General features: G+C 35.6%; 1 protein-coding gene across 6 annotated transcripts in view; it reads left to right on the forward strand.

The window, feature by feature from the left end:
• FUT8 (fucosyltransferase 8) overlaps positions 1 to 14,432 on the forward strand; it is a 180,975-nt gene that overhangs the window by 106,015 nt on the left and 60,528 nt on the right. For all 6 annotated transcript variants that reach the window (XM_081152061.1, XM_081152058.1, XM_081152059.1 and 3 more), the window contains 3 exons: positions 1,090 to 1,205; positions 1,321 to 1,483; positions 10,594 to 10,708. In XM_081152061.1, coding sequence (XP_081008187.1) covers positions 1,090 to 1,205; positions 1,321 to 1,483; positions 10,594 to 10,708 — 394 coding nt within the window. The remainder of the gene's footprint in view (positions 1 to 1,089; positions 1,206 to 1,320; positions 1,484 to 10,593; positions 10,709 to 14,432) is intronic.

Genomic DNA, 14,432 nt, shown 5'->3' on the forward strand with positions numbered 1-14,432 from the left:
CACAGTCTCTAGGGAAACTCTAAAGGACAATCTGTTTCTCCTTGCCTTTTCTAACTTCTAAAGGTACATTCCTTGCATTTGTTGCTCATGACCCCTTTTTCCATTTTTAAAGCTGATAGCCACACTAACTTCTTGTCTTTTGTAGTAAAATCTTCCTCTGCCTCCCTCTTATAAGAGCCCCTGTGATTACAATTTTGGCTAACCTGGATAATGCAAGACTGTCTCCCCACTCGAAGATCCTTAACTTAGTCACGTGTTTCTAGTTTCTTTTGTCATATAAAGAAGCATTCCAGGATTAGGATGTAAATATCTTTTATGGCCAAAATGGAGCACAGAATACTGCCCCAAATAAAAAACAAACAAAACATGTTAGAAACGATTACAGTTGGGAAGGAAGTTTTATAGATAGATTGCTTATATAAGCAAGAGATCCTGGATTCCCTCTGCTGTGTTCCAACATTTTGTGTTGTTGACTGATTTTTTTGTTTCTGATACAAACAAACAGGACATTAATCTTCAGTTTTTTCCTGATATACTTTATCTTCTACTCTTGTCTTACCTTATGAAACCAATGCTTAGTAATATAAGGTCACGAGTTCATGAATTAGAGCACAGATTTACACAGCCTGATATTATGCTTAACTTAGAAATAATTTATATTTGATATTTGAACATAGACACATGTTCAGATGTGTGTTTTCTTATTCCCTTTAAACCTTTTCATCACCCTCTCCTTCACCTTTGTTATCCTCAACACCAATGAAGGATTGACCACTTTGCTACTGAAGGCAAAGTTTTTCTAAGCAATATGATGAGAGCTTTTAGGAGAGAGTTCTAAAGGTTCCTTAAGTCCGAGAAGATCTCAGAGCTAGATTATTTTTTTCTGCTTTTGTTCAGTATCATTTCAGTGTTTACGTTTTATTGTATACCTTTGGAGAGAAAATTTCATTTGGTACTTCTAATATATTATATGGTTCAGTGACTTCTGGAGTTACCAATAAGTATGTTTTAGCATGTAACTTTAGGAAGCATGTATTTTGTTGAGTAATTTATAAGCTAAATGTCTACATCTTCTTCCCTGAACTACAGGATACCAGAAGGCCCTATGGACCAGGGGCCAGCTTCCGGAAGAATTCGTGCTTTAGAAGAGCAGCTTGTGAAGGCCAAAGAACAAATTGAAAATTATAAGAAACAAACTAGAAATGGTAAGTGATTATACAGTATATTTTCTCTTCAATATATTGATATTAGCACTAATAACTGAAAACTTCCTTTCATTAAAGTATTGGAAATGCTGTACTCTCAATTCTTTGACTGCAGGTCTGGGGAAGGATCACGAAATCCTGAGGAGGAGAATTGAAAATGGAGCGAAAGAGCTCTGGTTTTTCCTACAAAGCGAACTGAAGAAACTGAAGAACTTAGAAGGAAATGAACTCCAAAGACACATAGATGAATTTCTGTCAGATTTGGGGCATCATGAAAGGTACTCTTTTTACTTTACATTTCATTTGGGCTTTAGTAAAGATTATAGTCTAAGAATGGGAAACTGGAACTTTCGGTCATTGCCCTGCTGAATGGTAAATGATAACCTACCATATTTGGGAGCAGGAGAATACCCGAGATCTCAAAGGACAATAATTGCCAAATGTAGTTCATCAGCTGGTAAATATTATTTAAAATACATTTTTAGAAATCTCTATATCCTAAGTAAACTGTAAAGGTAGTGGTGTCAGCCAAAAATACATTGGAAATCTTCCTGTAAATTTCCTTCATATATAATCGATATTTGAAGTGGAGTCTGCAGTTTTATATTACAATATATTGGAACTCATGCTGAGGCTGGCAATTATGTTTCTAATTCAAATATTAAAATCTTTAAAATAGCCTCTTTTTAGGGTTTCTAATTAAAGATTAACAGGTTTTTGATAAAAGGAAGCATTTTGTTTATTGTTCTTCCATTTAGTTGCAAGAAAGAAGAACCTGAAATCTGCCTAATTAAGTTTGTTTCTTCTGTTTGCACATTTTTGAAAATGTGCACTTTATATTACATAGAAAAGAAAACATTTTAGTGCTAGTTTATTCATGCAGGGCAAAATGTGTCTGATGATCATTATAAATACAGTGAAAACCATCCTTAGCCCTATTATATTTATAAGTCTATACTCCCAGTAGGATTGTGATGGCAATTACTGTCTCATTTGTGAACAATAAATGAAAAATTGTTGTATTAACATAACCTACCACTGTGAAGAGGAAAAGAGTTACCCTACAACCACAGGATTCATATATATTAACATCATTAGCAATATTATAGCGATTTTGAAATATTGCTCTGCTATTTAAGTGAAATTACAAATAAAATCGATCAGTTTATTGGAATCATTTTAACATTAATGAATCTATAGAAATAAGACAATGTGAAATTCAAGGGGCATTGAATTATTATTCCACACATTCAACAGACCCTTTGAACTTTTTTGCCTAGTCTGCAATTAAGTAGTTGTTAGATCATTAGACCAAATGATGACTAATTCTGCCCTTAATGCTTCTCTACCTTAAAGCTGATTCTAGACACCAAGATTCTGTTAATTGGAACTGTGTGCTTGCGTGCTTTACTTATTTCAGTTTCATAGGAAAATCCAAATCTGAAGAGGATTTGAGTTGGGTAGACTATGTGATATTTAAAGGAAAATTTTGACTGTTGACTTCTGATGGAATGTTTAAAGTTTGGGTGATTTAATTAAATTGAGAATTTAATTTTTAGGTCTTCTCTAAATCAAAGTAATTATTTAAAGAATATTTTGTGCATATGTCCTGTTACTATATGTAGAAACACTGTACAAGTGTACAAATGGAAAAAGTCAGGCCCTGAATACTTAATGTAAATCAATGTTAAATTTTTTGTAAGTTGAATTATGATTCCTGACACTGCCTTTTAGTATATGTTACATAATAATATTTCACAGAAAACAAAAATGGAAAGGTACCCAAAGTATAAAGGCCAATTTCTTTTGCTGTCTTTTGCAGAAATTATAATGAACTTGGGACACAACTTCACAGGGTAGTAATTTAACTCCAGGCAGCCAGATTAGAATGCTGGTATAAATAATGAGCAAAGCACCACCAAACATTAGAGAAATAACCTTTGATGAATGTACAAATAGAGAAGATTTGTATATATCTAGAATATGCCATCTTACTGATAATTTTCAGAGTCCTTAAGTGTAAGAATTAAGACAGACATTTATGCTTGCCTCTGATGATTTTTACATTATACAAAAATCTTTATTTCATTTTTATACTTGCCCAGATGATAGTGTCTAGGTTGTCTCTGGACTGAAAGCCTATGTTCTCTGAGAAATCAGAGGTTGTCTATCAGTTTTGCTCAGATTTCCCTATGAATCATTCATCATATTTTGGCTCAGAAAGACAATAGTTATAGGGGAAAAACTTATGGGCTTTTATTTCTTCAGAAGGGGTTTCTTTCTTTCTTAGAACTTTGTCTGATAGAAACACCGATTCTCTTTTTCTTTCTTTCTGAATCAACTTTATTGCAGCATAATTTATATATGATAAAATGTACATGTTTTAGTCTATAGTTCTATGAGTTTTGACAAATGTTCACAGTTTTGGAACTACCACCATAGTCAATATACAGAACATTGCTACTGCCCCAAGAAATTTTATCATGCCCCTTTGTAATCAGCACCTCCCCCACTGCCAGTCTCTGGCAGTAACCAGATCTGTTTCCTGTCCATATAATTTTGCCTTTTCCAGAATTTCATGTAAACGCAAACATACACTATGTAGCTTTTTGAGTGTGGTTTCTTTCATTTGGCATAATGCATTTGAGATTCACGCATGCCGTTTTGTGTATTGATAGTGCATTCCTTTTTATTGCTAAGCAATATTCCATTGTATGGATATATCACAGTTAGTTTGTCCATTCACCAGTTGAAGGCCATTTGGTTTGTTTTTCATTTTTTGTTGATTATGAATAAAGCCACTATAAACAGTAACATACATATTTTTGTTGAAACATGTTTTTATTTATTTTGGATTAATACATAGGAGTGGGATTGGTGGGTCATAAGTTGAATGTATGTTTAATTTTATAAGACACTGTTAAACTGTTTTCCAAAGTTGCAAACTATTTTGCATTGTCACCAGCAATGTATAATAGTTCTAGTTGCGCTGTATTTTTGTCTGCACTTGGTGTTCTCAGTTTTTACGTCACGCCCACCCCCCACCACCATTCTCATAGCAGTATATTGGTATGTCATTGTGGTTTTAATTTGCATTTCCTTACTAATGATGTTGAGCATCTTTTGATGTGTTTATTTGCCATCCATCTACCATTCTTAGTAAAATGTTTATTTAAATCACATGCTTAATTTGGGGGGGAAATTGTTTTATTATTGAGCTTGAAGCATTCTTCATCTATCTTAGATACAAGTCTTATTGATGCATTTTAGAAAGCTTATTTTGAAAGCCATGTGAAAGAAAGCCTGGTGCCAGGAAATTAGAAGAATTTTGCACAAGTACACATACGTGATAATAAGCTTCTGGACTTGCGTAGTTGCAGTAGGTATATAGAGAAAGGGATAAATGTGTGAAAAATAGAAGCTCCAAGACTTGGTAATAGATCTTATGTGGGAAGATGGGGGAGTCAGAAGTAATTGAGGACTTGAGTTTTGCTAGAAGGATAGCTTTCATAAATGGAGATGATTGTTTCTTGTGTACTAATTTGGCTTTTCTCTGTGACAAATCGTAATCCTCTGAGAACTGCAACTCTTAACTTAAACACCTTCTCTATCCCTCAGTGCTAGGTACTCACTATTTAGTTAGTGTTCAGTGAGCTATGTCTTTTTTATTGGGTGAGGAGGCAGGTGTGTGCATTCTTTGATTATTCCACACTCTACTTTGTGTATTTCTGTAAAAGCAAAGTCTTATTCCAGTGAAGGATTTATGTAAATTATTCAACTTAAGAAAACTATGTAATTGAGGTCAAAATATTCTCCAGTAATTGAGAATCCTAAGAGTTGTGAAGATGAGTTACAGGAGAAAAAATATTTGCCCTGAATAAACCTGGAAGCTCTACTTAATTTCAACTCCAGATAGCCAGAGTTCTGCAAAAGAGAGAGTATCTGTTAGAAGTCTACTCATGTATAGAGGAGGAGATGGAGGGCAGATCATGCCAATAGGAAGCATGGGGTTAGAAGAAAACCTGACACTGAAGGATTTTTTTGTATTCGATACTCTTGACTTCATGTTTGATTCACTTTGGAGGACTTAGTGATCCCTGTATTTAAAAGTAGTCTTAAGACACAGTTATACATGAATCCCTAAAAATAACATAGTGTTTCCGACCTGGAGTGTAATTCTGATGCTAAGCAATGGAGGGAGAATGGACTTTCTTTTAATTGAATGTGCATAGTAAAAAATATTGTTACTTACTAAATATATCTAATCATTTGTTTACAGTTCATGTGACTTTAACTTTAATAAGTATTAGTTCCTTCATTTTGGGGTTTTCTTTCCTGAATTACATCTGTTCTGTGCTGGCCCTCAGGGAATTTCTCTCTTTTACATTTTGAGTCAGGTATAAGCAAAAGACTCTTCTTGTGGTTCTTCAATGGCATAACTGAGATAGAGTAGGACATTTAAAAGGAGTTTTGTGAATGTTAAAATATAAAAATGGGAAATTTAACAGAAAATACAAAGAACATAAATGTAGCCCAGCTTTTGAAATAGAGGATTTGTTGCCTGACATAGCTGGCTTGCTGTTAGTCATAGAAACTGTTATATTTTACTCTTGTCTTCAGGCACCTGCACTCTACCCTCAAATGGCTAGCACTGTTCTGCTGGTACTTTGTCTGGGTTTGTATTTCCCAGACTTTGACCTGGCCTCATACCAAGCCTTTAGATTTACCAACCACCTTCTATTTTTTTTATTTTTATTTTTTATTTTCATAGTCAAAACCAAGATAGCCAGATTTCCAGTTTTTGGGTCGCCTTTAGGAGATTTGATTTCAGAGTGGAGTCACTGAAGACCGAGCATTTCTGTAGAATGGTTTTCAGTCACTGCGTTTACCAATAATGAGCCACAAATAAAACTTTCTGTTTGATTATTCTCAAGTCTTTGGCCAAAAGATGATAAATTGTGCAGGATGGTAACTTCTAAACATTATTGAATCATCAAAGAACTAGTTTGAATTTAACGTCATCTTCTGGACTTGTCTTCCTTACATGATCTCAGATGGGGAGGCCAAGAAAAAAATATTTAAAAAGCAAACTTAATTTTAGTTGACTGTTGTGTGCTGTGTGTATGTGTGTGCTGGCTTTCTAGTTATATGTTTGGCTATTCCATTTCTAGACAGATTGGGATGCATATGAATAATTAATTGCCAAGACTTAGTACTGCTGTAACTTGGTAAAAACATTTACTTTTATGTTTTCAGTGTTCTAATTTATTAAAAAGTACTGAGATGAGCTTCATTCCCAGTGGTAAAGGAATGGATTGATTACTATGATATGAAAGCATAAGCCATGCTGATTTTTATATTTCAAAGAATTTTTTTCTCCAAATTAGATTGAATGTAGTTTTTACCTGCTTGAGGCTATATAATTATTGCCAGTGAAATGTAGTGCTGTTTGTCTATGTTTATGTATATGTTTAATGTAAAGCCATGCAGAGCATATTGAATTTCCTTTTTTCCTTGAACAGGCATTTGCTGATAGACTGGTTATTTATCTCACTGTACTACATCTCCACAAATAATACTGCTATTTAAAGTTGAGGCTTGCACAAGTTTTTTAAATTTTTTAATCCTTACCCGAGGATATTTTTTCCATTGCTTTTTAGAGAGAGTGGAAGGGAAGGAGGGAGGAGGGGAGAAAGAGAAACATCTGTGTGAGAGAGACACATTGATTGGTTGCCTCCTGCACGAGCCCTGACCGGGGCCTGGGAACCTACAACCCAGATACATGCCCTTGACCTGGAATCAAACCCCAGACCCTTTGGTGCATGGGCTGATGCTCTAAACACTGAGCCACACTGGCCAGGGTGCAAAAAGTTTTGTGATCACTTCTGTCGGATGGGTAAGAAAAATCAAATGACCATGTTTGGATATGACGAAACCCATGAAATATAAATAATAAGTGTGATGAGATTGATAGGAAAGAGACTTATAAAACTGAGAAAATAATTTAAATAAATTTCCAGCTTAGCCCTATAACACCATTATTATTAAAGACTGCTTATGTGTTTCCATGATCAACTCACGCAGTTTCCTGTGGGCGATGACTTTTTCCCCAGTAAGTGCAGGCTGCATAATAGTTCATAGGGGCCTCAGTTTTGAAATTTGGAAAAACTTAAAAGTTAAACCTCTCTATTCAGTGTGTGTGTAAGACTACAAGTTAATTTCATAAGGAGCCAGTAAGTTGTAGATTTTTTTTTTTCCAACTAAAATTACTCTTTTTCATAAATAGAAAATGTTTTGGATCTTAGGTGAGAGTAATAATATAAAAAAGATAAAGCATGACATATTAGACTCTCACCCTGTTTAAAAGCGTGCACATGGAAATAGTAAAGCTGTGAAGTATCCTGTGTGTGGACAATGTTGACCCATTAAACAAAGGCCTAAAATGCTTCACAGATGACCCTGTTGTTCCAGAGCACTGTGAAAGCTGTTCTACTGTTAGCTGGGTAGATATTCTAAACTGGGGCTATGATTTTTAATTTTATTTGTATATTATTAATAGCTTTGCTTTATTCAAAGGGGCTATTATCAAGTATTCTCTGTTAGTTGTGTATAGTTCTAATTTTTTTTATGATAGTAAATAAGACTTTAGTTTTCCTGTGGTGACCAGTGTTTTGTTACTCAATGGTTTAATCTAGTTAAGAGCCAGGAATAAAAGTGAACAAACTATGTCATGTACTCTTAGATAAGTTGCTCTTGTTGAGAGCTGGTTTCATCATCTGCTAAATGAGTCCTTGCTGATCAATCTCCTTCTTCAGGGTGCTATAAGGCAGTGGGTTTTGGATTATTTTCTGATTTGCCTTCGGTACCACATATTACTCTCACACCCAGTGGACCCTTCCTTTTAGTTGTAGACTTGTTCGTAGATACTCTTTAGAAGCGAGGTAAAAGCTCTGAAACAATTCTGAGGCATTTTAGTATAAATAACAATGTCTTAGTCTGTTCAGGCTGTTATAACAACAATGCCAAAGACTAGGTAGGTAGCTTATAAACTACAAAAATGTATTTCTCATAGTTTTGGAGTCTGGGAAGTCCAAGAACAAGGCGCTGGAAGATTTGGAGGCTGGTGAGGGCCTCTTTCTGGTTCATAGACAGCTCCTTCTCGTGTGTTTTCACATGGTGGAAGAGGTTGGGGAGTTCAGTGGGGTCTCTTTTATAAGAACACTAATCCCAACTGGGGACAGGGAACCTGCAACCAAGGCTCGTTGCCCTTGGCTGGAATCAAACCTGGGACCTTCAGTCCACGGCACTGAGCCATGCAGGCCAGGGCATCATTGTTGTTCTTATTATTTAACATTACAGGTCTATTTTCTTTAAATAGTTTTTTATCCTCAAGCCAATGGTTTATGTTTTTAGTTAATACCATTTTCATAGGTGATTTCTAGAAGTGTATGTATGATATATTTTATTTATATATATACTTTTCTGACAAATAGAAATAAGTTTTTAACTTATAATTTTCACAAGCAAAAACACATACATATAAGCAATTCTTTAACAGAAGCGTTAACACAAAGTGTGGAGAAGAGTGTAGAGAAGTGATGAAGGTGGAGCTGTAACTAGTAAAGATTATTCCCCAAACCTTTCTCCCACAAAATTGAATTTGTGAAAGGTAAAAATTATCAACATTATCTCATTAAAATTCTTGAAATTTTTCTTTTGCTACTTTTTCATTCACTTACCTACTCAAAGGTACTTATTGTACATTTTCTATGCAGCTGGTTCCATTATAAATGGTGATTAAAAAGAAAGCGGTTTTTTAAAAAACCTCTGCTCTCAGGGGCTTAAATTTTAGTAGGGGGACAAAAATATAATAAAGAGGTAATGATGTATGTTGCAAGATGATAACAGCTTAAAGAAAATAAAGCGGGGAAGAAAAAGGGAAAATCAAAGGGTGATGATGGTGATTGGGTGTTGAATTTTTAAGTGAGATAGTATGGGAAAGCCTCATGGAGAAGGGGACATATGAAGGACATTTGGGTGAGCCATGTGGATGGATCCTGGAAAGGAGCATTCCAGGGGATGGAAGAGCAAATGCACAGACCCTCAAGTAAGAACATGCCTGGCATGTTCAAGGGGTAATGTTGTTGGCTGAAGTAGAATAAGCAAGGAAGACAGTAGTAGGAGATGAAATCAAAGAAGTAATGGGGAATGTAGGTCAAACTTTGGATTTGACTGAGTGGGATGAAGATCCCATTCAATGCTAATAGCAAAGGAGTAACCTTATATGACTGACTGTTTAATAGAATATGGCTGCTCTATTGAGAGTAGGCTGTAGAGGTAGGCAAGGGTGGAAGCAGGGTATAGACCTATTCAAAGGCTACTGAAATAATGCAGGCGGGAAAAGATGGTGGCTCAGTTGATGACTTAGTGCTGACTGGTAGCAATGCCAGTGGTGATAAGTGGTTGGAAATTGACTAAATGTTTGCTAATAGATTGGTGGAGAGTATAAGAGAAAGAGAGAAGTCTTGCTTTTTTATGGTAAAGGTAAGTCATGGCTTTTATTTAGTGCACTATAAATAAAACCATCTGCACCAGCCCTAAACTTTCTCTTATAATGTACTGAGCATTTTAGTTTACTTTGTAGGAAATCCAGCATGTTATAATTGAAATTACTGATGCTACTCAAAAATGGGAAAGTGTCTTAATAATCATTTTATTAGTTTAGACCAAGAATTTTCAAATTATGGCCCAAGGGCCAAATCTGGCTTATAGCTTGTTTTTGTGAATAAAGTTTTATTGGAACATAGGCACATCCATTTATTTACATATTTTCTATGGCAGCTGTCCTGCTTTAAAAGCAGCAGAGGCCCACAAAGACTAAAATATTTGCTACCTGGCCCTTTATGGAAAAAGGTTTGCTGAACCTTGGTTTAGCCTGTTGTTTAAGAGTTGTGTCAAAATTTTTCTCTGATCCTTTTCCAGGCACTCAGTGTTAAGTATAAAGAGAAAATTTAAGAGGGGACAGGAAATGACAGTAGAGAAAACAAAAAGGTAGTATTCAAATACTGGCACCAACTTAATTTCTTTCCTTTATGTTTAATCTGCCTTTTTTTTTTTTTTTTTTTTTTGCCATGGATATCCACTTCCCCCTAGTCTCTGTTGTGTTCTTTGTTGGGAAATAAATACAGCCTACTGGCTGAGGGTGAGGGAAGGTAGGTTTTTCTTACCAGTAAGACTAGTTGTTGAATTTCATAGCCTTGATAAAAAATAAAAGATGAGTATCAGCAGCAGTGTGAGCACCAATCTTTATGAAGAATCTGACTCTTATGTTTGCATAATCCTATGATGATGTTCAAATAAGTAAGACCTCCAATGTTTTCTTTCATAGGTCTATAATGACGGATCTATACTACCTCAGTCAAACAGATGGAGCAGGTGATTGGAGGGAAAAAGAGGCCAAAGATTTGACAGATCTGGTCCAGCGGAGAATAACATATCTTCAGGTAAGAAGGTTAGGTTAAGAAATAAACTTCAGTGATGAAGGAAAATCATAATAAAACTAAGAGTTGCTCCTGGCCGGGCATGGCTCAGTGGTTGGGCATTGACCGAGGATCCAGGAGATCCCAGTTCGATTCTCGGTCAGGGCACATGCCCGAGTTGTGGGTTCGAGCCCCAATCGGGGGCGTGCAGGAGGCAGCCAATCAATGACGGCTCTCTCATCATTGACATTTCTATCTATCTCTCCCTTTCTCTTCGTCTCTCTGAAATCAATAAAGATATATATATTTAAAAAACACCAAAAACAAAAACATGAAAGAGTTGCTATTGGTTTTTAGTCTTCCTAGCCCTTACTTTTTGATAGTACTTATTTACTTATTCACTCATTTTACATATTTATTCAGACAGACTCTCTGTGATGCCTTGAGTGGAATACAAAGATGGCTAAAACAAGGCCCCTGCCCTAAAGGGGGTTATTATTATACATGTGCATGTGGTACATGCACACACACACACACAACTACTATGCAAAATAGAAAATCTTCATTTTATACGAGAGATATAGATGAAATCCTCATTGGAGGAAGAAAATGTTAGGGATAGTTTTGTGGAAAAGGTATTATTTGAACTAAGCTCTAAAGGATAATTAGGTAGGATTTAGACACACAGAATGGAGAAAAGCACACTAGTTGGAGCAAATGATGTGAGCAATGGTCCATAGTTGGAAAAGGGCAATACAGGAACTCAATGAGATATGGGATATTTTAGTTTGTCTGTAATTTTAGGTTATGTGAAAGGAGGGATGGAAAATAAGCTGGAAAAAGGTGGGTTTGGGAGCCAGATTGCAGAGGTCCTTGGGTTCAGGTTAAGCTTTATGCTTACTGAAATATTTCATTTATTGCATAAAAATCATTTTAATAACAAGTAGGAAAGAAAAATCAAGGGTAAGCCCCAAGGCCCAAGCCCTTTTAAAATTATTCTCTTCATTTTTTGTTGTTCTCTTTTAGTTATTAATACCCATACCCAATCTTACATATTCAGTCTTACATATTTGTGAGGATAGAATTGATTTACTTTTGAATTTTTTTTTCTTCATCTGCCATAAGACTTTTTCTCTTTTGGAGTCACAACCTACTTTTGAAAGGTTTTTACACATGAGCATGGCATGATGAGAGTGCTTTAGTGATATTAAACTGAAAGTACTATTTTGGTTAAACTGTGTTAGTATTGGAAGAGACTAGAGTAAGGAGACCATTTAGGATATGAGGACCATAAAGCAAGTGAGAAATACTGAGGTATGTGGCAGTTTGCATTGGAAGTGAAGAGGCGGGTTTGAGAGAGACTGGGAATACAGAATTGATAGGCCCTTCTAAGTAGGTTAAAGAGATGAAGTCACTGGGATAATGGAGGCATCATTAACTGATAAGGAACTTACAGATAGAATCATTTTCAAGGGGAAACAATGTTAGTAAGTAGAATTCTTTAGCACTCAAGTTGAAATTACCATGCCTCTCCTTTTCACTACTATTGATGGTATACTTTCTATGTACAATCACTCTGCTTTCCTTTTAAGGTTAACAGCAGAGTATTAGCCAGTGACTGGATTTTGTATATTTTAAGGTGCACATTTTCTAATACTTAAATAGGAAAAAATAGAAAGTCAGGTGTTTAAAGAGAGATCATTAAAAACCAAACTCATCTTGGCATGTTGTCTTGGTCTCATACTCCCGTGGCCATTCATCAGAAGTGTCTGTAGAATGAGAAACACTTACCTCCTATAGAGAAGAAGTAATTATCTCCTATCAACTAGAAACTCATTCAGTGAACTATAAACAGCTGGTGGTGCAGAACTACCATCCTCATTTAAACTGGAAATAACTATGGTGTCTGAGTTTTTTCCATTTCCACATATTTATTAAAATCTTACCCAACAAAATTTCTAATTAAACTATGATTTGGTCATACATAGTTCAGCTCCCCACACTGTAGCTAGAAACTGCTTTAGTTTTTTTTCCTCTTGGTTTTTAAGTGGCCAGGTGCTTTCACCTACAGTGCAAATTTGATCCTCTGTGTGCTGATTTCTCTGGTTCTGTGTTAGGGAATTTCACTTGTAATTCATGCTAATGAATTAAAACTACCTTGGCTTTTTTAATATTTTAGGCTATAGCAAAACAGCATTTCACTTGAACCTTAACTTCAGTTTCAAATATTACTATTTAACAAATTTTTACTTTTTTTTAATCCTGACCCAAGGATATTTTTTCCATTGCTTTTCAGAGAGAGAGTGGAAGGGAGGGAGGGAAGAAAGAGGTGAGAGAGAGAGACATCAACTGGTTGCCTCCCCCACGTGCCCCTACTGGGGAGTGGGAAGCAAACCTGAAACCGAGGTATATGCCCTTGACTGGGCCCTGACCTTCGGTACGCAGGCTGACTCTCTAACCACTGACCCACACCAGACAGGGCTAACAAATTCTTATCTCTATGCTTTTTTTTCCTTCAAAAAAAAAAGAAAAGAAAAAGTGATTTTTAATATTCAAGGAGACAGTGAAAGTCTTAGTAGAAAAAAAGTTTTAGAAAACTTATTTTATGTTTTTATTTTGTTTACTTAATATTTATGGTCATTTTTTTTCTATGTATTCTAAAAGTTTTTTGAAGTCAAGGACTGTATTTTTAACATCTTTATGTTAGTGGTTAAAGATATCAGTCATGCTTTATCTTCTCTGAATCAAAAATGCCTCCTCTAACTGGAATATTTATTCGTAGTGTATTTTTTAAACATGGCAGCTATTTTAAAAAGAATGATTTTTCACTGGTTTAATGAAATCGATTAGAGAGTTTAATCAGAAGAGTGAGCTGTTTATGTGGTTTTGAAAAAGTGATTACATTGCCCTGGCTGATGTGGCTTAGTTGGTTGGGCATTGTCCCGTGCACCAAAAAGTTGCCTGTTCCATTTCCCATCAGGACACATGTACAGGATCGGGCTCAATCCCCAGTAGGGGGTGTGCAGGAAGCAGCCAATCGATGGTTCTCTCTCACATCGATGTTTTAAAAAATAAAACAACCCAATATTACATGTTCACTTTATGGGTGAAGAACTTATAAGATAAACATATAAGAGAGTAAGACCTTAAGTGCCCTGACTGGGAATTGAACTGCGATCCTGTGGATCCTAGGTTGATGCTCAACTGCTGAGCCACACCTGGCTAGGCTGTTTATTTGTTTTAAATATGACTTTTACTAGAAATTGGTAGGTTGATAATTTTCTTTTTAGAGAAAACAAACATGTGAAAATGAGGAACAACTATTTTGTTTTTTAAATGAGGATAGAGATTTGTGTTTTGTTTTGTTTCTTCATTTAAAAATAACAGACTAGTTGGAGAAATAGCAAATTTCTCTTTTCCTGTATGGATTCCAGTGACTGTGGATGGCCTTTGGAGCAGAAAGTGACCAGGTTACACATGAATGCATTATTGATACTATTAAACATCTCTTTCAGATTGTGGAGAAACCCTCCACTCCAACATAGTATGTGTCTAATTCCATTTTTCTTGGACAGGACAAATTCTTTAAAATACATTTTAGGCCAGAACATAACTGTGAACTTCATTCGTCTGCTAGTACTCTGAGCATGAGATCAAACCAAACATTAGGAGTATTTCTATAGCCCATCAGGGATGAGAAACAAAATAAAACCAGGGGTGGTAATAACTAACTCATTAGGAAAAGTCA

The sequence above is a fragment of the Miniopterus schreibersii genome, assembly GCF_964146895.1.
Source record: "Miniopterus schreibersii genome assembly, chromosome: 1".
In the NCBI taxonomy this organism is placed as follows: Eukaryota; Metazoa; Chordata; class Mammalia; order Chiroptera; family Miniopteridae; genus Miniopterus; species Miniopterus schreibersii.